Source organism: Chlamydomonas reinhardtii, chromosome 3, assembly GCF_000002595.2.
Source record: "Chlamydomonas reinhardtii strain CC-503 cw92 mt+ chromosome 3, whole genome shotgun sequence".
In the NCBI taxonomy this organism is placed as follows: Eukaryota; Viridiplantae; Chlorophyta; class Chlorophyceae; order Chlamydomonadales; family Chlamydomonadaceae; genus Chlamydomonas; species Chlamydomonas reinhardtii.
The window spans coordinates 6,604,258-6,630,502 of record NC_057006.1 but is presented as its reverse complement, the minus strand read 5'-3'; the positions used below and the strand labels follow the sequence as shown (position 1 = coordinate 6,630,502).

Genomic DNA, 26,245 nt, shown 5'->3' with positions numbered 1-26,245 from the left:
CGATAGCCCTATTCCCTACAGACAAAACACCAGCAGGTTTTGCGCACGCGGCCGATGGCAAGGTGACGCGCGCAGGCGCTCCATCGACCCGCGGGACCGATGCTGGGCCTCTCTTTGCTTTCCTGCTTCGCTGGCAGCATCAGATGGTCGCTACCTTGGATTGTCCCCTCGGTCAGCCCGCAGCGTGACCACCACTCCACTCTCCGTGCAAGCGACCCACAGAAAGCGTGTAGTGCGTGCCAAATGCGGCTGCAGTGGCCCCCAGCCCATGTTTCGGCTCCGGCACAGCAAATTATTCCGCCGCACGGGACGTGCCCCAGCGTGTTAATGCGTGCGGGGTGAGGTTGCTGAACAAGCACCCCGTGTCAGGACCAAGCGATGAGCAGCGAAGCCGCCCCCGCCGCTTGTATGTGAAGGTGCCACAATAAACACAACTGCTCACGCGCCTTCCGCACAAAACGCCCCACCGCCCAGCGCCATGCAGCAGGCAGCAGGGTAACAGCCGGGCAATAATCGTCTTAGTGAGCAAGCGGAGAGTTAAGAATTCGTCAATCAAGAACCCCTCGTGAGCCACGGTGCCAGCCAAACTGCCAAAGCCACGGCGGCCAAAATACACGTTCGTTCTACCCACACACCACATACGCCCCAAGTGCGCACCGTATGTGTGGTTACAAGGTGGTGCGCAGGACCTCAGCGTGCCTTCCTGTTTGCGCATGCTTTACTCCAGTCTAAGCCACTGCACATAGTATCCGCATCGTCAAGACGTGGTGCTCGTACTCCTCCTCATTAGTCGAACACAGCAGAGGGCACGCCCTCTTCTCCCTATCTACGGTTCGCAGTGATTGGCCAGCAGCAGCATACATCTCATCTACCGGTATCCGAATCTTATGGTTTGGAACTGGTATGAATGCTCTACAATAATGGTCGGCAGTGCGGACCCTATTGCGCTTAGCCCATCCAATGCTGGTATTTGCACATGTGTACGTCAGGTTGCCCCTAACCCTGAAAGGAGACTTGGGCACAGGAAAGCCTGCTGCAGGGGCTCACCTACCTTGCAAGCAAGCACAGGCATGTGTATCTTTGATCGGCGGCAATCCACATACAAGCACGGTAAGGTCTGCCTGGGCCCACACGGACTCATCAGCAGGGATGCACTGGTTCCACTGCATGCGTGTCCCCCACACGCAAAATTGTACCACAGCGTAGTGTCCCACCATCTTGATTCGAACCACGGCGGCAGTACGTACCTTCATCCAAAATGATCCCCACGCCATGTACGGGTACGGTATCGCTTGTGCCACGCCACAGCCACCGTACATCAGGACCACCCCTGCGGGTCATCACCTAGGTCACCCCGACTTGCCACGCCAACAATAGCAACCACAATACGTATGCAGCAGGTCACATAAATTGCACCTGGCTCGTCTCGCTCAGTCCATTCCATTTCCGTGCAAAATGATTCTTGCATGCTTGTTGATCACATGCATGGCTGGCACACGCATTAGCTAGGCGTCATCCCATCCTGCCAAGTCACGTGGGCACTAGGTAAGGGCCACCTAACATGCGGATCTACTGATGCTATCGCCGCCCAGGCGCACCGGCACGCCACTTGCTTGGCCCCGGCACGCCGCCACAACTTATCAGAATCGGGTGCTGCTGGGTGGCGGTGCGTGGCCGCTCAAGCCACTTCCGTGCGTGTACCGCCTCCGCCGGCTGCGGCTGCGCCAGGCTGTGAGCGCTGTGGCCACCAGCAGGCAGCAGCAATTAAATGTTGCTACTGCTGCTGCCGGGACAGAAGCAGCTACGGTGACGGCAGTGGCGGCAATCGTGGCGAGAACGAAGGTAGGGAGAAAGAAGCAGATGCGCGGGTTGGCTGAATGGCTGTTATTGACGAGTGTTGCGGAACTAATGGCTGCTGGAGACGACATCACTCAAGTGGGTGATGGTGGTGGGCTGAGCCCGGCGGATGGGCCGTCATACGGCAAATGTCCGTGATGGGGGCCATCACCTGCAGCAGAAGGCACAGCAGCGTCGTCCGCGTCCACCCTGGAACCGACGCCACTGCTGTTTTGGTGGATGACAACGCCCTGCCCCTGGCCCTCCTGGTGCCCGCCGTGCTGCTGCCCCTGTGCCTGCCCCTGCTGCGGCCCGTGTGGCCTGGCCTGCCGCTGCAGCCGGTCCGCCACGCGCTCCGACAGCCGCAACCCCGCTGCCTCCACCAGTAACAGCATAGCCTGCAGCACCAGCATCTCCATTGCCAGGGCCAAGCGCAAGCGCTTGTGCCGAGCAAGCAAGTACACCGCATGCAGCTGGCCTGCGCGAAGCGCGCACTCCAAGGCTCAGTGTGCGGCAAAACTCCGTCCGCAGCACAGTGCGACACGTTACACATGCAACGAGGCAACGTCCCCACAACCGCATTATTTCCCTTGCAACTGCCATCCAAAACCCTTGGCACTCACTGCACCCCAAGTAAGCTAAGGTCTCAATGGGCTGCCACCAGTCCGCCACGCACCCGGCACGAAGCCCAGCAGTGTGAGCATGAGGTTGAGGCACAGGTCCATGGTGGTGAAATCCGCCGCATGGGGGCCGCCGTAGATGTACTTGATGGCGTAGCTGCGGGGGAGGGGAGGGAAGGGGTTACGGCGGGGTAGGCGGGGAAGCATGAGACTTCAGAAGCATTGGGTGTTGACGCGGAGAGTGTACGTACAGATTGATAATGAGGAGCACGGACCTCTGACAGGCCTATGACAGGCAGGTTGTCACGCGTCAACAGCAGCGCAGGAAGGTCAAGGCAGCAGCAGGGAATACCCGAGCGTCAGAAACGGGTGGGGTGCACTCCGCGGAGCAAGGTACGATCCGAGGCGGGTCCCCGGCGCTGCCTAGCGAGTGACGCCCACACTGTTAAATAATTCCCATTATTATGCCAGTGCTGTTGCGTTGTGCGTCATGCTACGCGTCCCCAAGCAGGGCTGCTGACAAACACCGGGCAGCGCACCTGCCCGCGGGCGGCATGAGGAAGCACAAGAACAGCAGCTGAATGTCGATAAGGGGCCTCATGGCGCTCTGCCTTGTAAGGGCATCGTCTTGTGCGCGTGTTGCAGCTACCGAGGAGGTAGGTTTTTGATTGTGCTGCGGACTGGCCTCGAGGCTGCCGACCCGCCAGCTGTATGCTTATAACAAGCAGTTGCAGTAAATTTAAACATGCGTCGCAGATCGATTCGCGCGTAGATGTTCACCGAACGGCGGGCGGTTGGCCAATGGACCTAGGTTGACTCACCTAGGTGCCACCTCCCCGCCACCTCCAAGCCTCCCCGCCCAGGCTGAGTCCAAAATTGCACAAACTTTGGGAAGACCGAAACCACCGCAGCAACTCTCCTCCAACGGTTTTCGACATCGCATGGTAGAGTCGTTGGGGGACACTGCCGTCTGGGGGTGCCTTTCCCCAGCCCTCCCCAGCTAGCCAAACCAGCACGGCGGAGGCCTCAGGACGGCACCAGGTAGGGGCAAAATGCAGGGTGAGATTCAGACGCACTCAGTGAGTGGCTTTATTGTTAACACTATCGATAGGCGATAGGGCTAGGCAAAGGACTAAAACGTGCTGGTCGGCGCCCAAATTGAGTGGAGCCCATATCTCGCATACGCAGTGTTTTGGGCCTGGATTTAGTGCCGTAAATTCGATGCACGTATGGGTGTAAACTAGTTAGCTTCGGGCTGAATTGGTGGGATCCTGACGAGCGCGACATTAAGCATTTCGACTTCGGCTCTCGCTCGGATGAATGCCCGGGAACCAGATAAAGAGGCCTTCATATATGTATCATGATGCCATTTCGATAGTCTAGGGGCTGGGACTCACGCAATCCCTGGGGACTTGCCGGCCGGAGTGGAATTCGGCCGTCCTTATTCCGCCCGCACTGCCGCGCCAATACGTGGTGCTCATTCTCACACTGCCAAGTTCTCCTCGCGAGCATGACAGGCTTGAGTGCCGTGTGGATGGCGGTCGGTCGGGCCAACCCTGGGCCAACCACCTGAACCACCAGGCGGCACGGGTTTACGGTTTCAGGGCGGGGGGGGGGGGGGGAAATATTTGGACCCCATGACCCTTTGCCCGCGGGAGGGTATGCAGCAAAGTCGGGGTTGGGCCCTGATAGCATGTGATGGCTCGGCGTCTTCGGGTGCTGGGACTGTCCCCTCTGTAACATCCGCATCCATGACCCAAAACCTCCCGACCCCCCCCTCCGGACCGACCGACCGACGACCCCCACCACAGTGCACCCCCTCAACACACACTCAAAATTTGGTCAGGTCGGTGTCAATCGACTGCTCTCGGCGAGCTCTACAAATGTATACCTTCAGTTCATCTTTGACTGGCAGCCGTGCCACACATGTCCTTGTGTCCATGGCCGACCACCGACCCTTCTGTCAGACTACCGGGGCGTGCGCTTAAGCTTACAAGTGCGCTGTCCATATGTTGTTCGGGATTGTGTGCCGGACGAGATTGGTCGACTTTCTCCCGGGATCATGTGAAGCACCCCCGGATCAATGTGACGCGGTCGCCAGCACCGATGGCCGGCGGCAGCCTTGTCGCCATGACCCACACCAAGCCTTGGCCGTTACAGATTAGCATCACTTCGCATAGTCTCCATGACATCAATGAGAGACGCTTGAGTGGAGCTCTACGCTACTACGATGCTGATGTGGATGGACATGCGGCCGGTTTCCAGAGGCCAAACGTTCTGCAAATGCTTTAGTATGTGCTGCTAATGTGTGCTAGCGCTTGTGCTATTGGGCGGCGCGTTCAGAGGGGCGTTTTGGGCACGGAGACGAAATCTGGCAGTCCCACCCACATCCGCGTGACGAAACCTTGGGGATCAAAGATGAGCCCACCCAACTTTTGAGAATGGATCCCCCTTTCACCCAACCCCGACGACCGACCCCGAACTTTGAGCGCCCATAACTTTGCAATTACTACCCTGGTTGAAACTCTGAAAGTGGATTTGGAATCCCCTCGTCAAGCTCTTCCTTCTTAGAGCATGGGGCCTTTCCCAGTCGAAACTAACCCCCCCCCCCTGACTGCTGCTCCCGATAACTCCCGTGAGGACTGCGCGTGACAAGCAAACCTGAGCCACTGCCAAGGGCATACCTCATACAAACGCGCCATTGCTACCCCATCTTTACATCTCGTCTCCTCAACATTATGGCTGAATGCCGTCTGGGAACTGGGAATACACCACCCGAAGTAACCTCCCCATCCCTAATGCCATCACCCTCACCCGTTATTTCCTCCCCTTACAGGAACTGCATACCTGGGTGCACCGAAGAAGTGTCACAACATCACAGGGTACGGTAAACAGGACATCATTGTGTGGACATGAAGGGCAATGTGTGCAGTCTGAAAGCCAGCACCCATATCGTCTACTGGCGCTTTGATCGCCACAGCAGGGCCAGTCCGAACGTAAGAATGTTGGTCCCAACCTGCTCCATCAGCCGTACGTGGGCCCCACCACCTCCAGCCAAGCATACATGGCATGCACTGGGATCCCGTTTGGTACGGTACACAGTATCTGCGCAGCCCCCATTCTGATTTGGCTCTTTTATTGAGCAGTGCACGGTTCGCATAGTTCACAGTCAATGATTGACTGATCTTTAATAGTGGCAGCCCGACACCCAGCCTTGCTTGGCGCTCTGAACGTCATTGGCCTTTCGATCACTGCTGGGGTTGTAGGTACGTTGATACAAGCAAGCGCGCGTGCACTGGCATATATGATATCTTCCCACCAGACCTTCACATGCGTTAACCATGTAAGCCCTTGCGTGTTCTTTCTATCTGTCATCTGTCCTTTCTATCTGTCACCTGTGACTTCCACTGCGTCCGTATCGCGATGGCGGACCAGCGGGGGCTCTCTCTGATGCATCTGAGCTTCCGCCTGGTCCTGCGCCTGTTGCTGCTGCCCACCGTCCTGTTCCTCAGCGGGCTCCTCGTCGGCATCCTGACGCTGTAGTGTGCTCATTCGCACTGTCTGCTGCTGTCCATGTCCCAGACCCTGCCCCTGCCAGTGCCGCTGCTGCCCCTGCTCCTGTCCAGATTGCGGCTGCTGCCGCCCCTGCCCCTGTGCCTGCCCCTGTGCCTGCCCCTGCTGCGGCCCGTGTGGCTGGCCCCGCCGCTGCAGCCGGTCCGCCACGCGCTCCGACAGCCGCAACCCCGCCGCCTCCACCAGTAACTGCATGGCCTGCAGCACCAGCATCTCCATTGCCAGGGCCAAGCGCAAGCGCTTGTGCCGAGCAAGCAAGTACACCGCATGCAGCTGGCCTGCGCGAAGCGCGCACTCCAAGGCTCAGTGTGCGGCAAAACTCCGTCCGTAGCACAGTGCGACACGTTACACATGCAACGAGGCAACGTCCCCACAACCGCATTTCCCTTGCAACCGCGATCCAAAAGCCTTGGCACTCACTGCACCCCAAGTAAGCTAAGGTCTCAATGGGCTGCCACCAGTCCGCCACGCACCCGGCACGAAGCCCAGCAGTGTGAGCATGAGGTTGAGGCACAGGTCCATGGTGATGAAATCCGCCGCGTGGGGGCCGCCGTAGATGTACTTGACGGCGTAGCTGCGGGGGAGGGGAGGGGAGGGGAAGCATTGCGTGTTGGCGTGGAGAGTGTACGTACAGGTTGATAATGAGGAGCAAGGGCCTCTGACTGGCCTCTGACAGGCAGGTTGTCACGCATCAACAGCGCAGGAAGATCAAGGCAGCAGCAGGGAATACCAGAGCGTCGGAAACGGGTGGGGTGCGCTCGCGGACCGCAGCCTCACCTGCCAGCAGGCGGCATCAGTAAGCACAGGAAAAGCAACTGCATGTCGATGAGTGGCCACATTGCTCGCGGATCACGCCATATGTCCTAGTAAGATGGGAACAAGTGCCCTGGGGCAAGCTTGGGCAGCGCGCGCGACAGCCAGATAGCAACTGGTCGTCGTAGCACCGGTCGACGGTCCGCTCGAGGATAAGCGGCTTGTCCCTAAGCTCATGCGCTGCCACTGATGCAGTATGACACTGATGCAGTAAGTGTAGATAGGTGTGGAAAGCGCTGGGCGGATAAAAACCCTCGCACAAACGTCCTATCCTGGGTTCACGCCCATCGAGTGGCTTCAACCGCCAGTGGACAAGAGTTAACTAGTTTCCTTGCACGAACGAATTGACGTTTTGCGGCGCCGGCTAGACTTGCAACGCATGCGACAAGGCAGCACCAAAGGTCTGGCCCAAGGTAGCTAGCCGTGCAGGGTTTTCCCGGGCACGCCACGCCGCTTATGAGCGCCAGAGTAGCCAATGCACTTCTGTGCCATGAATATTATCTGCTCTTCATGTATAAATTACCTAGCACCAAGCGAACGCTGCCTCAGTGGTTTCTAACTCCGACCCAAGGTTGCCGCTGATGATGCCAACACATTTTGCTTCTTTATAATGGTGGTTGATATAAATAAAGGATACAGACAAAGAACGGATCATTCCAATCCAACCCTTTCTTCGCGGCCTGTTCCTCATTCCGTTTCCTTTCTGCTGTGGTAGCGGCCAACTATGTGCTGACAAAAATTCAGGGGCATGGACTTTAGCTTCGTCGAGGGCCCGGGAGGGTGAGAAGAATCGCCGGGGATGCAGGGATCCTTCGCGGGAACGCCGGGTCGCCCGCAGGTAGCTAATGGGGATAGGTCGGTGCTCAAACTGACGCAGCATCACATGTGCAGGCCGCCGGGAGGTCAGGCGCGTGCGCCCGCGGGCGCGGCATCAACATGTGGGGGTGGCCAGGCTGGGGCGTCCGGTGCCGGCAGCGGCGCCGGACCCCGCCCCGCCATCCGCATCCCCTCCTGGCAAGAGGTGCAGGCGGGCAACCAGCCCTCAGCGCCCACCATCCTGTTTCGACCCACTGGAATAGCCTCGCGCATCGCACAGCAGCCTCAACAGCCCCAGCAGCTTCAGCAGGGGCCGCCGCAAGCTGGAGGTAGGCATGCGGGTTCAGCGTGGGCGGTGAACATAGCAGTCGCCGCTTTATGTCTCGCGGCGTGTACCGTAATGGCTTACGAGCTGGGCTGCATTGCTTCGTGCAGGGCTGCCTCATGCGGGTCCGGTGCCGGTGTACGGCACACACCCAGCTGCACCCGGCCCCGCAGCTGTGTGGCCCAGCGCGGCTGGCGCCGGAGGCGGCGGCGGCAGTGGCAGCAATGGCGCAGCAACTTATGCCGACGGGCCACGTGTCGGACCCCAGCCGGGGTGGTCAGCTGCCGGCGGCGCCGCGGGCCCTGCTCCTGGGAGCGGCGGCGGCAGCAGTTACGGAGGCAGCGGGGCATACGGCACAAATGCGCCAAGCGCCGGTCCCTCATACGCTGGCGGAGCCGGCGCTGGCCCCAGCCCCGGCGGATCCTACGCGCCGCGAGGTGGCATGGCTGGACCTGGGATGGGCTCTGCAATGACGGCGGCGCAGCCGCCGCCGCTGCCCGCCGCCGCCGCCACCATGATCCTTGTGAACAAGCGGCAGCAAGGCAACCCGGTGCTGAAGCACATCCGCAACGTGCGGTGGCAGTTCGGCGACATCATCCCCGACTACCAGCTAGGACTCAACACGGCGGCGCTGTTTCTCAGCCTGCGGTAAGGAAGGGGGGGAAGGGGAGGGGCACTTGGCAAGGGCGTAAGCCTTGGATGCGTTTCCGCTGAGGTCGCGTCTCTGCTTTACTTCATCACCACCGTGGCAGTGTATACGGTGTCCTTGTCGCTTCCTTGTACTCCGCATCGTACACCTTGCAACCCGCTCAATGTCGCCCCCCTCCCGCCAGCTACCACCTGCTCCACCCCGACTACATCCTGCATCGCATCAAGGAGCAGCAGCGGCTCTTCCGCCTCACGGTGCTGCTGTGCCACGTGGACGTGGACGACTGCATCAAGCCGCTGGGAGAGGTGCGGCGTGTGCGTGTTGAGCGCTTGGCGTGTGGGAGGTTTCAGGCCGAGGAATGGGCCGCTGATGCGTCTGCTTTCGGTTTTGGAGGGGCACAAACCGGCGTTGGTGCTGAGTGAAGTGATGCAAATGGTCATCCACTGACGTGGGGCTTGGGGTGGTGACCATGCGGCAGGAAAGGCAGCCTTCACCCTACTCAGCAAAGGCACGTGTGATGTGCTGCATGCAGGTGACGCGCGCGGCAGTGGTGGGGGACTGCACACTGGTGTGCGCCTGGAGCCCAGAGGTGGGCGCACCCGGGCTCGAGCACGTGCAGGGTGCAGGGTGCGGCGAATGTGCGTCAAGGGCCGGCACGCCCACCCAAGGCTCCGATAGGCATGACCTGCGCGCAGCCCTGGCCTGGATAACGTGCCGTTTGTGATCACATCTAACCCCAGGTCGGGTTCGCGTAACCTACTCTTGGCTGCACCACAGGAATGCGCCCGCTGGCTGGAGACATACAAGAGCTATGAGTCCAAGTCCGCCACGTCCATCCAGGCGCGTACAGGGCTGGCATGAAGCGCGCCTGCGCTTGTGTACCGCGCCCCGACAGAGCACCAGCAGCGTCTAAACCGCTGCTAGCCACCACCCGTCGCCCGCGGCATACTAAGGCTGCAAGTTACTTTGCCGTTGCGCAGGAGCGGGTAGAGGCGGACTACATTTCACGCCTGGCCGCGGTGCTGGCGGGCAGTGTGCGCGGCATCAACCGAACGGACACGCACACGCTGGGCACCTCCTTTGGCAGCCTGGCGGACTTGATGCGCTGCAAGGACGCGGAGGCCTTCTCCGCCTGCCCGGGTATCGGCCCCACCAAGGTGTGTGTACAGGGCAACGGGTTGGCGGGGAGGGGGGTCGCGTCAGGGCCTTGGGGCGTGGCGGGGCGAGGTAGGCAGAGCAGATGGGCAGCTGCAGGAGAGAGTATGAATGGAATGCAGCCACAGCTGGAGTTTGTTAGCACAAGGAGATTGAATGTGCTTCACCTGATTGTGCTTGAATCTTCATGTGCAGGTGCGGCGGCTGATGGACGCGTTCCATGAGCCGTTCAGGAAGCAGCTCAAGATGAGCGCCGGGACAGCGACCGCTGCGCCGTCGCACGCAAGGACGCCCGGCGCCGCGGGCGTGGCGGGGGCAGGAGCAGGGACAGCAGCTGGAGCAGCAGCAGCCGAGCCGTCGGCAGCGGCCGCAGGAGCAGCAGGGACGATACCAGCACCGGCGGCCGGGGCGGCAGGTGGCGAGGCGCGGAAACGCAAAGCTGATGAGGCGGGGGCGGAGGCACGGGTGGAGGACGTCGTTACCGGGGCTGAGGCGGATGTCGAGGTCGTGGCGGCCACGGACGACGAGGAGGAGGGCGCGGAGCTGGGGCTGGAGCAAGAGCTGGTGGATGACCCTGTGGAGGAGCCGGGCGAGGAGGGGTGGGGGCAGGAGCGGGAAGCAAGCCCAGGGCAAGGGGCAGGGGAAGGGGCGGGCGGGGGGAGTGGAGGCAGCGAGCCGACGTCAGAGGCTGTGACTGTAGCGGCGGCGGAACGGCGGCGGCAGCTGTTGGAGATGCTGATGTCGCAGATGCCTGCTGGGGATGATGACGTGTCGGACGCCGATGAGCTGGAAGAGCGGTTCTGAGGCAGCGTGTTCGGGTGGCTGGGCACTGTCACGGCGTGTGTCGGTGTGAGTGAGAGATACGGTATTGTGCCCAGCGCACGTGTGTTAGTGTGTAACAGCACAGGCGGCACTCCGATAACAGTTGTGCCCTGTTTGTTAGTATAGGTCATAGCCATCAGCCATGATTGTATGAAGCTCATGCAGCCCTTGCACCAGAGCACTAGGACGAAGGACGCCAGCCTGCTGCCACGTCAGAGGATATTGCAGTACGTGCATAAACACACCTTCGTGTCCGACCTGCCCTAGGTTCAAGTGAACGTCTCCCGCCACAGCTTTGCCTCCGCGCCGCGTGTCTTATCGGTTTTGCAGGCCCATATACTGTGGTGTAACACTACCAGCTACAGACACAATCTCAAGCCGGCTGCTCAGCTCAGCTCCGCCAAACACTGCCCAATCAGCCATGCCTCACCACACGAAAGCGCTCAGACTTGTTCATCTCCGCCTGCGCCGTCACGAGACGGAGCTTGCGCTGATACATGATGCCATAGCAGCAGTGACCGACATATATCCACCCTAGCCTAATGACTGACACCTCACGCACCTCCAGCACCTTCGCGCATGTGCATTTGAACTCCACCCGGAACGGGCCTTATGAAACTCGCAAAGTTCTGGCTTCAAACGGAGCCCCAGGGCAGGGGGGATGGGGCCATGTCTGCCTGCCGCCGTCATGAATATAATTGTTAAAGCACACCACTGCGACCTTGATAAGAAACTAACGGAGCGCCCGCGCCAACCTACTGTATACTATGTATCTCGTCCATTCAATCACAAGCAGTTGCATACGCGGTTCTTGAAACACCCTATCTAGCACCACCTTGACGTCAGATGTCATCACCATCCCCTCAGTCCTCGATGGGGTCCTCCTCCTCCTGCCCGCCTTCCTCCCCCAGGCCTAGCTGCTCCATCATCCCCTCCACCCCGCCCACCAGCTGCTGCCGCTGCCTTTGCCCCTGTCCATGTCCGTGTGCCCCTGGCCCCCGCCACCCCTGCTGCTGCTGGCCCTGCCACCCCTGCTGCGGCTGCGGCTGCGGCACCGCCGCCACGGCTCTGAGGAATGCGCCCTCCGTCACCGCACCGTTCCAGAAGTAGCTCCAGCTGCTCGGCAGCGCGCCCGCCAGCCACGCCGCGTACCCCGGCGACCACTGCACCAGCACCCTCAGCCACGGCATCACGCCAGTCACCAGGTCGGAGGCGCTGCCGCCAAAGGCGCCGGAGGCGACGCCGGCGGCGCCGGCGGCTGGGTGCGCGGCCAGCCGCACCGCCGCCGCGCGCACGTGCTGCCGGTTGTTGTTGGCGGCGGTGTCAATGGCGAAGGCGGCGGGCGCGCGGATGGGTGCGAAGCGGTTGCGTGCGGGGCAGCTGTTGCCGAACATGACCCCGCGCGCGGCGACGGAGGCGGCGACGGCGGAGGCGAGGCTAACGCCGCCGGGCGAGTCGTCGTGCCAGAGGCTGGTGCCGCCAAAGGCGGTGGCGGCGGCGATGGACCGCGACTGGCCGCACAGTACAGCTGCAGGGCGGCAGCGGTGTGGGGTGGTAGTCTTGTAGTCAGCACGACATGGCAACATAGATCAAGTGCTGTCCAAGGCCATCTGCTCACGCTGTAACCTCATGCACCCCTAACGTCTCCCATCGCCCTTGCTGCTTACCCCATCCCGAATCCCCGCCGCGCTCACCGCTGTCGCTCAGGTAGGCGGCGATGGTGGCCACGTCGTCCACCGCCTCCGAAGCCGCCAGCCCCTGTGGCCCGCCCGCACCGCTCGCACCCGCCGCCTGCTGCCGCTCCGGGGCGCCGCTATCCGCCACGAAGCCGGGGTAGTTCTCGTGCAGGAAGGCCAGCAGGCTGGGCGCCTCCAGGCCGCCGCGGGAGATGATGGACTCGGGGTCGTAGCGCATGGGCGGCCGCTGCAGCCTGGGCAGGCCATGGCAGCGGTGATGGGAGAATTGGCACGGAAGCAGGTGTGTTAGACGCTTCTCCAGGCTACAGGCTATGCGCGTCGCAATTTCAGTCCCACTGTTGCACTTCTTCAGCTTCAGAATGTCAGCAGCACGAAAACAGAGTGGCACAGCTCATCCCTCCAGTGCCTCTGCTCAGTGTCCGCACCTGGCCGGCAGCTGCACCGCCCGCGTGTCGCCCTCCAGCCGCCACAGCCGCCCCGACTGCAGCGCGTGGGCGTTCAGCTGCTGCAGCGCCTTGCTATCCTCCTGAAGCAAAAGGTGGTAACAAGCGGTGTTCAGGTTTCAATGCGGCCGAATGGTGTCAACACGCATTCCATGAATAGCCCAATCTGATGCTAATAGCCCAAAGATGCTAGACATCCCATCCGTGCGTGCCAACTAACCAGCCAGCGGGAAGCGGCCGCGCACCTTGGCGCTCTTGCTGCGTCCACCGCCCGCCTGCGTCGGCGCGTGCGTATGCTCTGCCTCATCATCGCTGCCGCCACCGACACCAGCTGCGCCGGCGCCGCCCGCCACTGCCCCACCGCGCTTGTTGTGCAGGAACTTGCCCAGGGCGTGGAACAACGGCAGGCCCAGGTCACGCTGCGCCGCCGCCAGTCGCGCCACTTCACCAGCAGACAGCGCCGTCTGCCGGCCCTCCTGTAACTGCTTGGTGATGCTCGGCCCGCCCCTGCTACTGCTGCCTCCTGCCCTGCCTTTGCCGCCCCTCCCGCCGGCGGCCTTCCCGCCCTTGCCCTTGCCGCCGCCGCCCGCCACTTGCTGCCCCATAGCCGCCGCCTTGTGCAGCATGGCATGCATTTGCAGCGACTGCAGCGCCGACCGCACGTCGCCGTCCGCCGCCTCCGCCAGCCCCACCGCCGCCACCGGTGACAGCTCCAGCCCCTCCACGCCCGCCACACGCAGCAGCAGCTTGGAGATATTGTTGGCGGTGACTGGGTTGAAGCTTATGGTGTGCGCGCTAGCAGCGTCCAGCGCCGCGAGCAGGTCCTGTTTCCATCACAGCGAGGTGGGCGGTTCAAATGGGGCGAAGCATACAGAGTCTGGCGCAGATTCCATGCGCCCGGGCCAGCCTCTGACGCCGTGTCCGTGTGTATCAGCAACAGGTTCACCACTCAAGCAAGATAGGCGCCTTAGGACGCCCGACACGACCCTGCATCTGGGTCGACTTACCTTGTGCAGGCCCCTGGCACCGCCCATGCTGCCCCCGTCGCCTCCGCCCCCGCCTCCACCGCCCCCGCCTGGCCCACTGCCTGACGCGCCGCCCTCCACCTCCGTCGCTATCAGCACGATGGGTCCCCGCGCGCACGCTGCCAGGTCCCTTAAAGCCGCCGCCAGCCGCTGCCGCCGCTCCATGTCGTGTGTGTGTGGCAGGTCTTCTAGGAGCAGCAGCTTGGGCCGCGCTGGCACTGCCACTCGTGCTGCAGGCGTACCTTGGGACCCTCCTGCAGCTGCGCTGGCGGTCTGCGTGCTGGCGGCTGCGGGCGCGAGGCTCAGCGCGGGGAACTTGGCCCGCCGCACGAAAGCCTCAAAGTCGTCCAGTTTGGACTGGTACCCGCCGCCGCCGCCACCCCGCCCATCACCGCCCCCATACTCCCCGCCGTAGCCGCCGCCGGCACGCTGCACCCAATTAAAAATCGTCCATGGTCAAGCTAAAGAGTAACGAGCGCGACGCATAGCCCAAGGACATATGGCATCAAACGGCGCTGACAGGTTGCAGGCTTGCTCTCCCTCTCAGCCATACACTCCCACCTGGTACTGATACTCGTGCCACAGCAGAGGCGGCGGCGGCGTCCACTCCACCAGCTCGAAGCCCAGCGCCTCGCCCAGCACCCGCACCGCGCTGCTCTTGCCGCAGCCCGCCGGACCCGTGAGGATGGCCACGCCGCACGGCTGCGGCCGAGGCCGGGGGCACGGCTGCGGCGGCACCCGGCCGCCTCCGCCCCCACCCCCGCCCCGGGCCACCGCTGACGCAGCCGCGGTTGCGGCCATTGTTGCTGTGTTTGCGGCGGCCCGGGCGGCGAACTGCTGGCGTTGGGACTCCAGCCAGTCGTGCACCTCCCGCACCTTTTTGGGGTGCAGCACCTGGGACAGCTCCTCCTCACTGCGCGGCGCGTGTCGCTCGTGCCACATGCCGCTGTCGTCCGGCCCTGGTGCAGGTCCAGACCCGAGACCAGCCGCTGTGGCAGCGGGAGCAGCTGCGGGAGCAGCAGCCCCAACCTGTGTGGCGCGCTGCGTCGCCGGCGCTGTGCCACTGCGAGATGCTGTGCCGATGGGTCCTGGACGTCGTGTGGAAGCATGGGCAGCGGCGCTTGAACCTGGCTCGTCCGGGGCCGTGCTGCCCACCAGGTCAAACTCAGCACCCGCACCTGCGCCCTGGCCGCCGCCGCCGCTGCCGGTCCTGGCATGGCGCGGCCCAGCCACCGCTGCGGGCGGCCGAGCCTGTGTGCTACCCTGCGCCGCCGCCACAGACCCTGCTGCTACACCCCTAACGCTGCACGCGCGCTGCGTAGGAGCCGTCGCCACAGCTGCAGCTTGCCCGGACTTGGTGCCCGGCCCAGGGCCGGTGCCGTCAGCGCTGCGCACCAGCGCTAGCGGTAGCTGCCTCAGGCGCTGTGAGGCGGGCTGCTGCGAGCTGACCATCTGCTGTGACGCGCCCTGCGACCCTATCACTGCGCACACATCTTCGTCTTGAGAGGCTTGAGAGCGCTGGGAGGACGGCGACGTGGCGCCCGCGCCCCGCTGCTGCTGGATGCCGTTGGTGCGGCCTGGTTTCCGCTGGCCGCCGGCGTTGAGGGTTTGCAGGGGCAGCGTGGAGCGCTTGGGCGCGACGATGAAGGGCGCGAGCGTGCCCTGCCGCAATTGCTTGCCCCCGACTGCCGCCTGCTGCTGCGACAATGTGTGCTGCGAGGCGCCGCGCCCAGACTCTTCTGACAGGACCGTCGCCGTCGGCGGGGGCGCCACGCCTGCCCCTCCCCGCTTGCCGCCTGCGCCTACCGCTGCAACCGGCGCAGGCGGCGGGGCTGCTGCTTTGCGCTGAGCCATCCGGCTTGCAGTGCTGCCAGCGCCACGGCGGAGCCGCTTCGTGGGCGGCGCGTCCTCCTGCTCCAGCGCCTCGAGGTCTACGTCCGGGTCATCGGGGTCGTCCTCCGACGCCGAGGAGTCCAGCAGGTCTATGACCTCCACCTGTGGCTTCGCTGCCTTTGCATGCTCCCGTGCTCGCTTTGACATCGGTATCGGCACAGCCGGAGTGCCAAGGGACACGCTGCGAACAGAATTGGCATCCAGGAGCTCGGCAGGCCTTGTTATGTCATCCTCAAGGTCCGGAGCTCACTGTATTTAAATATTTGCGCGTCCTTAAGCTATGCACCCTGCGTCCGAGGGGCTCTGGTGCAAAGGGCGGGCTTCAGCTGTCGTTCCCAAGCAAGGGACAGCCGTAAAAGTTTGCTAGGATTGGACATATGCACATTTGGTCAGTCTAGAAAGCATGCAAAGCAGGGAGCCGGTGGAATTGCCTTGGCTTGCATGGGCTCCGTCTCTGCAAGCATGCATTTGCAAGCGTGAACGTGTTGTATACACATCAAGCAATCAGTATTATGCTCGCCTTACCACAGGCATACTTATTCAGACCGGTCACCCAGCGTCGAGTGCATAACCGCGCTGTTGCACCTCGCGCTGCTGCTGCACCTCGCGCTGCTACCGCCATGCACCCTACGGAGGGCAAGGCAAGACATGTACAGTACTGGGGTATCGCGGGTTGGGCGGCAGCCTGCATAGTCGGGGTCCTGTGGCACATGACCTCAACCTGTCCACAACCCGCGCCCGCGCGTGTCGCGCGGACAGCAACCCAGAAGGTCGGGCTCTGGTCCAAGGGGGCAGGCAGGGCCATAGAGACGGTCTGGGCTTACCACGCTCAGTTGGCACGCGTGGCTCTTGACGTCGCCACTTGCACGTGCTGTTGCATTGGCCGACATGCGCAGGTGTTCGTGCTGCTCGTCAGCGGCAAGGTGAAGGAGGGTCAGGGGCCTACCTTGGCCTCCTGCTTCCAGAAGCTGGCCACCTATGTGGAGGCCAACGAGCCGGGCTGCCTGAGCTACCAGCTCAGCTTCTCGGACAAAGATCCGGATGCCTTCATCATATTCGAGCGCTACACCACCGCCCAGTACCTGGAGGACACACACTGTAAGGGCTTATCCTGCGGCAGAGGAGGGCCAGCAGCCCTACCTACCGTGCTTGACATTGTTGACATTGTATCTCGGTTTGAGATGGCACGCTATTAGGCCTTAAGTAGAGAGCAAGGAAATGGCGGGGGCACACGCAGACCGGGCTGCCCCAGGCCTCCAGGGGACGCCGGTGGGACAACAGGACAATATTAACGTTGTACGGCAGCAATGCACTCGCCCCTGCTTTACCGCATGTAGCACACGCATCCTTCAGTCGTTGGTAGAATCCGGTCCGGGAGTCTCGATTCGGGGTAGCTCCGGGGCGTTTACTTAGGCCTACCCTCCGACCCACCGCAGGGAAGTCGGAGCCGTTCGCGCAGTTCCGCAAGGACCTTGAGGCTGCCGGCGTGGAGTGGGTGGAGAAGAGCGTGACGCGCTTCTATGAGAACGGGCCAGGATACATGGCAAAGTGAGCTCGTAGCTGTTGGTGGAGCACGTGCAGGCTCGTGGGATTGCGGGTCTGGCACGGAGGGGCACGGAGGATCGAAGGCATCTGCGGCGATGCACCTGGCCTGGACTACAGTGACGATGCTGCTGGAGCATGTTCTGGAGAACCCAACACATTGTGGGTGAGGGTGACCGGCAGTATGCGGCTTGGCACGCAGAGAGGAGCGAGCCTGAGCGGGGTAGATAGGGCTGAAGTACATTTCGCTCAGACATGTACTGTACGTGTGGCCATGTGGTGGCGTTAGACTACCGTATGAGCTGGCATTCGCGGCCTGTGACATTATGCGGGGCTGATGATGCGGACAATGAAAAATGCATATCCCAACCCGCATCTGTGGGCTTGCGGGTCACTCGAGGCTGCGATGGAGTGGACGACGCAAGTGAGCGACTGACACGAATCCGCCAATCCACTAGAGGTCTCAGTGAACTCGCTGGATATAATAAACAATAGAGAACATCAGCTGGAGCTCAACTTCAATGTGGCTAAAGCACGCCCGTTGACTCCCGCGCAACTGTCTTCAGTCTTTTCCTCTGACAGCCGCATTTCGCTAAACCAGGCGCAGCTGATCTGTACTAGAAGCTATGCGTTGTCACATATGGTGCGCCTCGGGAGCCGTTTACGCGCGCTGACGAGAGCCCAGGTCCGGTCCTCGAGCATGGCGCTCAAGAGCATGCACGCGGAAAGCACCGAGGCGTGCGTGCTGAGATTAGTAAACAAATCAGCTCGAAGCATCAATGCGCTCTGGGTGGACTTCACTGGCGAGGAAAAGTGCTACCAGAGCCTGGAACCTGGACACGCGAGACCCCAACGTGAGTCGCCCAGCGCCAGCAGCCCTTAACGTTCCGTGGTATAGGCATGATCCAATAGACGGGCCGTGGGGAAAAAACGGAAGGGGTTTGCGGTCTCCGGGGCGGAGGGGTGACGTAGCTCTGTAGCCAGGTTACGCGGCGTGCCTGGACGACCCCGCAACCCCGACCGTGGGAAACGATGTACTGTCCGTTGCAGAGACCTACACCACTCACGTTTGGCGGTTACGGTTCGGGGATGATCAGGCGCTCATCGGGGAGTACGCAGGTGAGGTTCAGGCACGCAGTCCTTTGTGTGGTGCCTTCGCCTCCAACTGCCAGCAGTTGACTGAGACCCCAACAAGCTCGGTCCCCTGCTGAAACCCACATCTCTTTTCTTAATCTCGCTGCCGTTGAACGCAGGCCAGTCAGCGGTACTGGAGGTGCAGCCGGATGAGACGCTAAGCATCGTGCCCTGGTCGGGCGCACTGCCGCAGCCCAAGCCGGAGTGGGGGGAGTACATGAAACGCGGCGATGCGCTGGGCATTGAGATATGGGTGAGCGGCAGTAAACACCCTAAGCCCCGAGCACAGACGCCAGGGCAGCTTTACGAGGTAGCACGCCAGCCAGAAAAGCGAACGGTCCTGAACTTATTTTGCCAACCCGCCCCACCTGGGTTCTCTGTCGCCTCTCTCGGAGCAGTCCTACGCGTGTGTGGACGTGCGCGCCATTCGCATCGCGGAGCACATTGTGGACCGCATGCTGGCAGCCGCGCCAGTGGATGTGGTGCGGCGGCTGGTGGCGGGCGGCGCGGTGGTGGCCATCATCGCGCGGTGTCAGGTTACCACCGACATTCCCGCGCACGCCTTCATGCGCTGGGCGGAAGGTGTGCGGCGGCAAAGGGTGCAGCAACGGGCGGTTGGGACTGTGGGCGAGGGACGTGGAGTCTGCACGGGCGCCAGCCATCAGGACAGCCGTGGGGACCGTGAGCACCGCAGTGCGTGTGTTACCCGACAGGCGGCCGGGACACGGACACCACCACGCGCGGCCTGGGCGGCACGGAGGAGAGCCCCACCACTAGCTGCGGGGAGGAGAACCTGCTCATGGAGGACGACAAGTGCGCGGCGGGCAGGCTGGGAGGTTGTATGGCGGTGTTGTGTGAGCAGACGCTGGTCAAGGCAAATGCTGCATGTCTCAGGAGAGCCACCTAGGGTCACACAGCCACACACCTGCCGGCTGCACTGCCCCGGGGCTGATGCAATCCGCTGCCTGTCTTTCGCCGCAGGTTCTACCCCAGCGAGAACATTCTGGTGCATGAGTTCGGGCACACGGGTAGGTCATGTTTTGCTCGGAGGTCAAGCCCTTGTACGGCTTCTTAACACACCGTTGTGGCCCACGTGGTGAACCTTCATCGTGTTGACCGGCATTTATACAGTGATGAACATCGGGCTTACGTCAGAAGACCGCGGAAAGATCAAGAAGCTGTATGACGCAGCTTACGCCGCCGGAGTTTACGACAAGAGTGAGTGCGTTCCACGCCGCATTGCTGCGCCTCATGCTGGATTGAGCATATTGTCACTGCCTGATACTGTGACTGGTTGGCAAATGTCAGCGTAACGCAAGGCCGATGACTGTATCACCTTGTGCCTGCATGTGGCTTGCTCTGCAGGTGCGTATATCATGGAGAATGAGGACGAGTACTGGGCGGAGGGAACGCAGGTAGGACCGTGCTTGTACTCGGTCTGTGACCAGGCCCCGAGACTACTGCGGTTGGTGGCCGAAATGCAGACCTAGGCTAAGACTCGACTTTTAGCCCAGGATTCACAACCAGCGACTAACGTTCTTGTGCATAACTGCGGACAGGCTTGGTTCAACGCCACGATACGTACGGATGTGACGGCTGGCGTGAACACACGCGAGAAGCTGCGAGCCCGCGACCCAGGGTTAGCAACCATGATGGTGCGAGCGTACGGCGATGGCACGTGGCGGTGAGTGTCCTCCCGTAGAATGGGATTCATTCTGACAATGTGAAGTCTTGAGACTCCTGACTGGACGTTTTGAACGAGTTTCCGTATTGTGCCGTATTGTGCAGGTACCCGCAAGACAGCCCCGGGCCGCTGCGCATGAAGCGGCGGCTGCCGGACTCGTCCGAGGAGCGCGGCAGCCCCACCAGTTCGGGCGGCAGCAGCGGGGAGCAGCCGGTGGCGCCCATGGCCGCGCCAGACGTGGAGGGAAGCATGGAGCGGGTGCGGCTGGCGGCGTCAGCGGGTGGGGCAGGGCCGGGGTCGTGCATGTCGACCTGCTTGCCAGGTGGCGGGGGCACGCCAGGGTCCGGAAGCACGGGGTGCGGGGCGTTGGTGTGGGTTGGCCTGCGGGACGTGGTGCTTGGGCACGCTGCTCACGCGACGGTCAAGATGTCGTAGAGCAACGGACCGGGGTGTTTCGGGGGGGCTTCGCCCCCCCCCCCCCCTGGAACGCTCGTAGGAAAGACAAAAATGGTGGCAGGCAAGGCGCATCGTGTGGATCGTGTGGAGACTGGTAGGCTGGGCTTCATGGTACCACGAGAGCTAAATCTTGGCAGAGGCTGCATGCATGACCTGCAAACTGTGCATCGAATGCTGACACGAATTGGTAGGAGAAGGTCAGGCTCACGCGGATGACGGACGAGAGTTGCAGGGGCAAAGGAGCATGGCTATGTCCATGCCAGCACAATTGAGCCTTCCCTGGCTTGCTTAGCCTAGCATGATTAGGCAACGTGGCAATCCCCATTCTCGACTCTCATTCCGCTTGGGCACATCCAAGGAACCCTCCGCCGTCAGCCCGCGCTGCCGCGCGGACCCGGCGGCGGCCGGCACGCCACGCAAGGACGGGTTAGGCAAGCACGTGGCTGTGGTGTGGTACGGTCACAAATGTATGGCAAATTATGGAAGAGACTATGGTAGCGATAGCTGCCCGGCGTACGCTTATGGATGCGATAGTTGCCCGAGATGATGGATGCGGTTGGACATGTACAGGGGCAGGTTGGTGTAGTCCGAGGGGCAGGTGAGATACCTGCCCGGTGCGGCGCTGCTGAGGGCGGCGCTGTGTCAGAAGGTGCATGGTGCCAAAGGCTGCGCAGCATGTGTGCGTCGCATCAAGCTGGTGTGGGGATCTTCGGCTATTATGTACTACATAGCCACACGCTTACGCGTCAGTTCGGTCCAAAGGGATACAGGTGAGGGCCTGAGTGGGTTGAGTGGTGCTGCAGCAGATGCCAAAGGTGTAAATGTGGTGGGGCTGGCAGCCTTTCAGATGAAGGACGTGCCATAGCTCGAGAAATTATGATGTTGATGTTGCATCAGGGTAGCGTGCCGACGACACAGACTGCGGGAAAGACCGTCCCTCTGCGATCGCGTGGGGTTAGTGCTTCACACCTGTTGACCTGGTCGCTAACAAATTAGAGTTCTTTGTGACTTGAATGCGCCAGTACGCATAATTTTACACAGTATTACACACTTAGGCGGCCTAAGTGGCTTGGCAAAAATGGCTGACGACCTAGACGATGCCCTATTCAACCTAGCGGCTGGCCGCAAAACTGCACTGAAGAAACGTAGTCGCAAGGCATCTGAGAGCGATGATGAGCCCAGCGCGGACAGCGCAGACTCGGAGGAGGAGGCACCGCGTCGCAAGAAAGCCGCGACCAGCAAGCGCGGAAAGAAGGTGCAGAGCGAGGAGGATGATGAGGACGATGATAGCGACTTCGATGATGAGGAGGGTCTCTATGAGAACGAGGAGGATCGACGCAAGCTCATGGCAATGACTGAGCTGGAGCGTGAGATGATTCTGGCAGACCGTGCTGAGCAGCGTGACAAGGAGAGACAGAGGCGGCAGCTGCTGCAACAGCGTGCAGTGACTGACAAGGTGGGGCCGGGTTTGGCACTCGGGCGCATGCGCAGCTCGTGCACCTGCTGCGGAACCGCGCCCCGACGTGGCACCAGAAAGCACCATGGGCAGCCACCAGACAAGGATAGACCATAATGGATAAGGGAAGTGTTTGCCCTGGCTGTGGGGGTAGCCGGTTAGGTGGCTATACTGCCACATGCTCAAGTCTTGTGGAAGTTGCGCGTGCCAGCGGCACCCATGTGAGCGGCACGTGGTTGTGCACACAATCACCTCCGCCCACCACCGCCGTACTGCCCGAGACGGACTGCTGTGATCACTATCGCGTGTAGGTTGAGGCAAAGGGGCGGCGGAAGGGTGCAGACAAGGGCAAGGGCAAGGCAGAGGAGGCCAAGGCACCGCAGCGCGGTCGCGCCGCCCGCACCGCAGCCGCTGCACGCACGGCCCGCGACTGGAGCGATGAGGAGTCGGATGGGGGCGGCAAGTCCTCCGAGGAGGAAGAGGAGGAGGTGAGAGGTTGCGTGGCTGGGGTTCTGACAGCGACTGGGACTGGTGCGTTATGCCTCGGCGCTTAGTCCCCAACCAGGGGTCCGATCACATGGGTCCGATGTGCTCACTGCTTAGCGGGTGAATAGGAACACCCAGACGGCCGTGATTGGTGCACACGTTGCAAGAAACCTAAAATGTTAAATCTGTGCACGGCCTGCAGTTCCAGCCTAGCGGCAGCTCGGGTGCGAGCTCGGACGAGGAGGATGCGCAGGCGGGCAAGAAGGACGAGGAGGAGGAAGAGGAAGAGGCGGAGCGGGAGCAAGCACCGCCGGTAAGATTGCGCCTGGGACACTGCAGACAGGGACAGGGCTGCGGGCTGCCAACCGGTCAGCAGCAGCGACACATCAGTCCTCCGTATGTTGCTCATGTAGAATAACACGTACTTGAACGCGTGTGCCTGCAGCCACGGGGCCGGTCAGAGCGAGTTGCAGCGGTTGCAGCACCCCCTGTTGACGACGACGAGGCGAGGCGGCATGCGGCCGCAAAGGCTAAGGAGGCAGAGCGGGAGCGCATGCGGGAGCGAGAGCGGGAGCGCGTGCACTCGGATGACGAGGTGAGTGCCCCGCCACTAGTGCGGTCTTCATGACTGTGGTGCTGGGTGTCGCGACGTCGCATCCGTCGCGCATTGGTTTTCCTGCGTATGTTGAGTCTCTGAAGGACTGCAGGAACTGTGCACCAAGTTATTGCCTGCGTGTTGACAGGCCGCTGAGGAGGCCAGCATGGAGGAGCTGCTGGCATGCCAGGTGGGTTGTGCGGCGTGGCTGGGTGGGTGCCTGGGTGGGTGGATGCGTGCATGCTCGCTCTCATGGCGCTGTAGGGCACATGTCATCAGCTCGTGTGGCGTGGTCGGCCAAGCCAGCACTGCGTGCGACTCGCAACAACCGGGACCAACAGCCCGGGCCCATGAACTGCCCACACCGTTTACAAGCCATGCTAACCGCGGCTGCCCTTGCTTGTGTGCCGCAGGTGACGCGCCAGCAGCTGGAGGAGTGGTACATGCAGCCGTTTTTTGAGCGCGACGCATTGAACGGCTGTGTGGTGCGCATGGCGTACGGGCCGGGCGTGCGCGACCATGCCGGCAACACGCACCCGGGGTACCTGGTCATGGAGGTGAGGCGAGCAGGCGGCCGGGAAGGCAGCCGGACTGACAGGCAGGGGCGGGGCAAAGGCAGGAATGTTGTGAATGTTGTGGCGTGGAAGTTAGCAAGGAGGTCGGGGGTCTGGGCTTGGGGCCTGGGGGAGATCTAGCTGCGCGAGGCGGTGGGCGCATTCATGCAGTACGTGTGACGGGGTTAGGAATCCCGTGCGCCACACACCACCCTCGCCGCCCATGCGTCACCTCCTGTCCTTTCCTCCCCTGCTTCTCCCTTCTCTACCCTCGCCCTAGATCATGGACATCAAGGAGTCGGGCCGCGCCTACAAGTTCGGGCCCAAGAGCGAGATGACCAACAAGCACCTCGTGCTGCGCGACGGCATGGGCATCAACCGCACTATGGCTATGGCCAACGTGTCCAGCAAGCCGGTGCGTCCCGTATACTGCGCGCTGGGCGAGGGAGTCTAGCGGCGAGGGATTGGCGGTGGGGGCGATAGGGCTACTGCGGTAGCATGCAATACGACAGTGTGTGCTGTGATGGTAAATATGGCCCATTAGCGTTATGGTGCGGTGTGTTTCTCGAACGGCCGCAGTTTGACGAGCAGGAGTACGAGCGCTACAAGCGCCACTGCAGCAAGACCAACCGGGCGCCCATCACTCGGGAGGAGGCGGCGGAGGCGACCAAGCGGAAGCAGGCAGCCATGAAGTGAGTGGGCGGTGAGGGGCATGGCGTGCCTGCATGGACCTTGTGCACGCCCTCCTTGGCTACCTGCCAGTGTCCTTCTGCCGTCGCCGCCACCGATATCACGCACCCATCACGCTGCCCAGCCGTATTCACTTGCTGCATTGACTCGGCCCCTCGACGCGCCCACGCAGTTACCGCTGGACGTCCGCGGACCTTAAGGTGGAGCTGGAGCGCAAGAGAGCGCAGCGCGCGGCCCCCGTCAACCCGGCCGCCGAGAAGGCCATGCTCAAGCGCCGCCTGGAACTGGCGCAGGGGCAGGGCAACGCAGACGAGGTGGCAGCGTGAGTCACCTCGCGCGCGCAGGGATTGCTGCTCGGCTTTAATAACATAGCGGGAGAACGGGCGCGTACCGTATAGCATCCCGGGTATGCAGAGGGGAATGGGGCGAGGTGATGAGCATATGGCTGAGGGAAGGGCTGAGCGCAGTCGTCGTGGCCGCTAGTCCGCCACCAGACACGTGTCCCCACTGCTGGTCGCAGGCTCGAGGAGCAGCTGGCCTCGCTGGAGGCCCACCTCATCAACCAGACCAACAACCAGCGCGCGTTTGGCATGATGGACATCAACAAGCGCAACAAGCAGCACAACCTCGCCGTTGCGTACAAGACGACAGCGGCGGACGAACACGGTAAGGGAATTGGGAAAGCGGGTTACATGCGGACGGCTGCACATTATCGTGCACTCTGGCGTCGTGTGCACTGCGTGTATGCTGGCGCCGTGCGTCGTGCCGTGTATGCTAACCGCGTAACCCGCCTACAACACCTGCATCTTAGGTGGTGGCGCGGGCGAGGGCGGCACGGATGTGTTCTCCCGACGTGAAACCAAGCTGAACATCTACTGGAAGACCAACCGGGGCGGCGGCGCCGACGACAGCAACTCCGCAGGCGCAGCAGCGGCAGCACGCGCGCAGGTTTGTCACGGCCCTGGGCGTGTCTGTGGTCTCTGTACTGATGTCGGCTGGCTTGTGGCGCGCCGCCGCTGGCTTATGTGCGGCTGGGTTGTGCCGAGCTTGGATGTACAGTATGCAAATACTCTAATTCCGGGTGGCGTTCCCTTGGTTTGGCATTATCGTTCCAGGCCGCGCTGCCGGACAAGCTGACGCGCGCGCAGCAGCGCATGGACCCTGCGGACCTCATCCGGCAGCTGGGGCTGGATGTGGACGTCAGCCTGGTGCGAGCCGCCGGGCCTGCCGCCGGCAACCTGCAGCAGCGCATTCTGCCGCACAAATGGCGCGGCGCGGCGCTGGCGGCGCACGCGACGGATCTGTCCGGGAAAAGCGTACTGACAATTGCGGACTGGAAACGCCGCGCGGGAGACTATTAGAGCTGCTCTCAGTGGTGTGCGCTGCGCGCTGATTGGGGTTCGACCAGCTATCTAGGCAGGCTGTGTGGGGTCGTGTGGGGTTGCAGCGATGGCCACACGCTCAGATCCGCAGTACGAATGAGAGAGCGCTAGGTATAGTGCGGTTTCAAGGGGTCCTAGGTGTTCAATTTTGCATTCCTTCAGGCTGTAGGGTTGGGAAGTGCTCAGGCAAAGTGAGCCGGTAGTGTCGCTGCTCATGCTCACGCCTTTCTTTTTGCTTGTGCTAGCTCACTGGCCTCGGCTCTACAACGTCATGTTCGCTTGTGCGTGTTGCGTTTTTTCAAGCATTTTCAATAAGTGTCTTGGTGTACGTGCAGCATGCCACGCTGGGCAGGGGAACGGGTCAGGGGAGTTAGGGACTGTGAAAATGCAACTGGCAAATTCAACGCGGAAAGTGCCATCATACACGGCACAGGGATCAGGTCCAGGTGTGGGTAGCATCTGAACGGAGACACTGACACGGCAGACATGCCGCTGCAAACTTCTGATGGCAGCTGCAGCTGCACTCCTGGTGGGGTTCCACTTTTCAGACCGGGTTTGACGCGTTGTGAATTTTGCCATTGTAGAACAAATAGTTGCTA

General features: G+C 61.9%; 7 protein-coding genes across 7 annotated transcripts; 4 read left to right on the top strand and 3 right to left on the bottom strand.

Moving 5' to 3' along the window:
• Positions 1-402: 402 nt before the first annotated feature.
• On the bottom strand, positions 403-3,194 carry CHLRE_03g196750v5 (uncharacterized protein). The gene is made up of 3 exons (XM_043061260.1): positions 2,996-3,194; positions 2,513-2,613; positions 403-2,314 (listed from the first exon to the last, which is right to left on the bottom strand). The coding sequence occupies exons 1-3, from the start codon at positions 3,055-3,057 to the stop codon at positions 1,932-1,934; spliced, it is 546 nt and encodes a 181-aa protein (XP_042926389.1). The 5' UTR covers positions 3,058-3,194; the 3' UTR covers positions 403-1,931.
• Positions 3,195-4,952: 1,758 nt separating this feature from the next.
• Positions 4,953-7,384, bottom strand: CHLRE_03g196700v5 (uncharacterized protein). Its single transcript, XM_001693083.2, has 3 exons — positions 6,807-7,384; positions 6,503-6,603; positions 4,953-6,307 (listed from the first exon to the last, which is right to left on the bottom strand). Exons 1-3 carry the CDS (start codon positions 6,848-6,850, stop codon positions 5,841-5,843), a joined length of 612 nt encoding a protein of 203 aa, XP_001693135.2. The 5' UTR covers positions 6,851-7,384; the 3' UTR covers positions 4,953-5,840.
• A 100-nt stretch (positions 7,385-7,484) lies between these two features.
• Positions 7,485-10,640, top strand: CHLRE_03g196651v5 (uncharacterized protein). The gene is made up of 8 exons (XM_043061259.1): positions 7,485-7,622; positions 7,734-7,987; positions 8,094-8,631; positions 8,817-8,937; positions 9,165-9,221; positions 9,410-9,472; positions 9,613-9,789; positions 9,983-10,640. Exons 3-8 carry the CDS (start codon positions 8,426-8,428, stop codon positions 10,589-10,591), a joined length of 1,233 nt encoding a protein of 410 aa, XP_042926388.1. The 5' UTR covers positions 7,485-7,622; positions 7,734-7,987; positions 8,094-8,425; the 3' UTR covers positions 10,592-10,640.
• Positions 10,641-10,642: 2 nt separating this feature from the next.
• Positions 10,643-16,034, bottom strand: CHLRE_03g196600v5 (uncharacterized protein). Its single transcript, XM_043061258.1, has 6 exons — positions 14,336-16,034; positions 13,757-14,203; positions 12,995-13,573; positions 12,732-12,832; positions 12,304-12,539; positions 10,643-12,137 (listed from the first exon to the last, which is right to left on the bottom strand). The coding sequence occupies exons 1-6, from the start codon at positions 15,812-15,814 to the stop codon at positions 11,473-11,475; spliced, it is 3,507 nt and encodes a 1,168-aa protein (XP_042926387.1). The 5' UTR covers positions 15,815-16,034; the 3' UTR covers positions 10,643-11,472.
• Positions 16,035-16,154: 120 nt separating this feature from the next.
• CHLRE_03g196550v5 (uncharacterized protein) lies at positions 16,155-17,720 on the top strand. Its single transcript, XM_043061257.1, has 3 exons — positions 16,155-16,308; positions 16,564-16,765; positions 17,104-17,720. Exons 1-3 carry the CDS (start codon positions 16,288-16,290, stop codon positions 17,217-17,219), a joined length of 339 nt encoding a protein of 112 aa, XP_042926386.1. The 5' UTR covers positions 16,155-16,287; the 3' UTR covers positions 17,220-17,720.
• Positions 17,721-17,784: 64 nt separating this feature from the next.
• Positions 17,785-21,430, top strand: CHLRE_03g196500v5 (uncharacterized protein). Its single transcript, XM_043061256.1, has 10 exons — positions 17,785-18,063; positions 18,260-18,328; positions 18,463-18,596; positions 18,742-18,925; positions 19,057-19,156; positions 19,325-19,371; positions 19,475-19,561; positions 19,709-19,758; positions 19,903-20,027; positions 20,132-21,430. The coding sequence occupies exons 1-10, from the start codon at positions 17,910-17,912 to the stop codon at positions 20,460-20,462; spliced, it is 1,281 nt and encodes a 426-aa protein (XP_042926385.1). The 5' UTR covers positions 17,785-17,909; the 3' UTR covers positions 20,463-21,430.
• Positions 21,431-21,484: 54 nt separating this feature from the next.
• Positions 21,485-26,230, top strand: CHLRE_03g196450v5 (uncharacterized protein). The gene is made up of 12 exons (XM_043061255.1): positions 21,485-21,939; positions 22,251-22,427; positions 22,628-22,738; positions 22,871-23,020; positions 23,169-23,210; positions 23,434-23,577; positions 23,855-23,989; positions 24,154-24,266; positions 24,437-24,586; positions 24,785-24,930; positions 25,076-25,212; positions 25,380-26,230. Exons 1-12 carry the CDS (start codon positions 21,562-21,564, stop codon positions 25,623-25,625), a joined length of 1,929 nt encoding a protein of 642 aa, XP_042926384.1. The 5' UTR covers positions 21,485-21,561; the 3' UTR covers positions 25,626-26,230.
• The last annotated feature ends 15 nt before the right edge of the window (positions 26,231-26,245 follow it).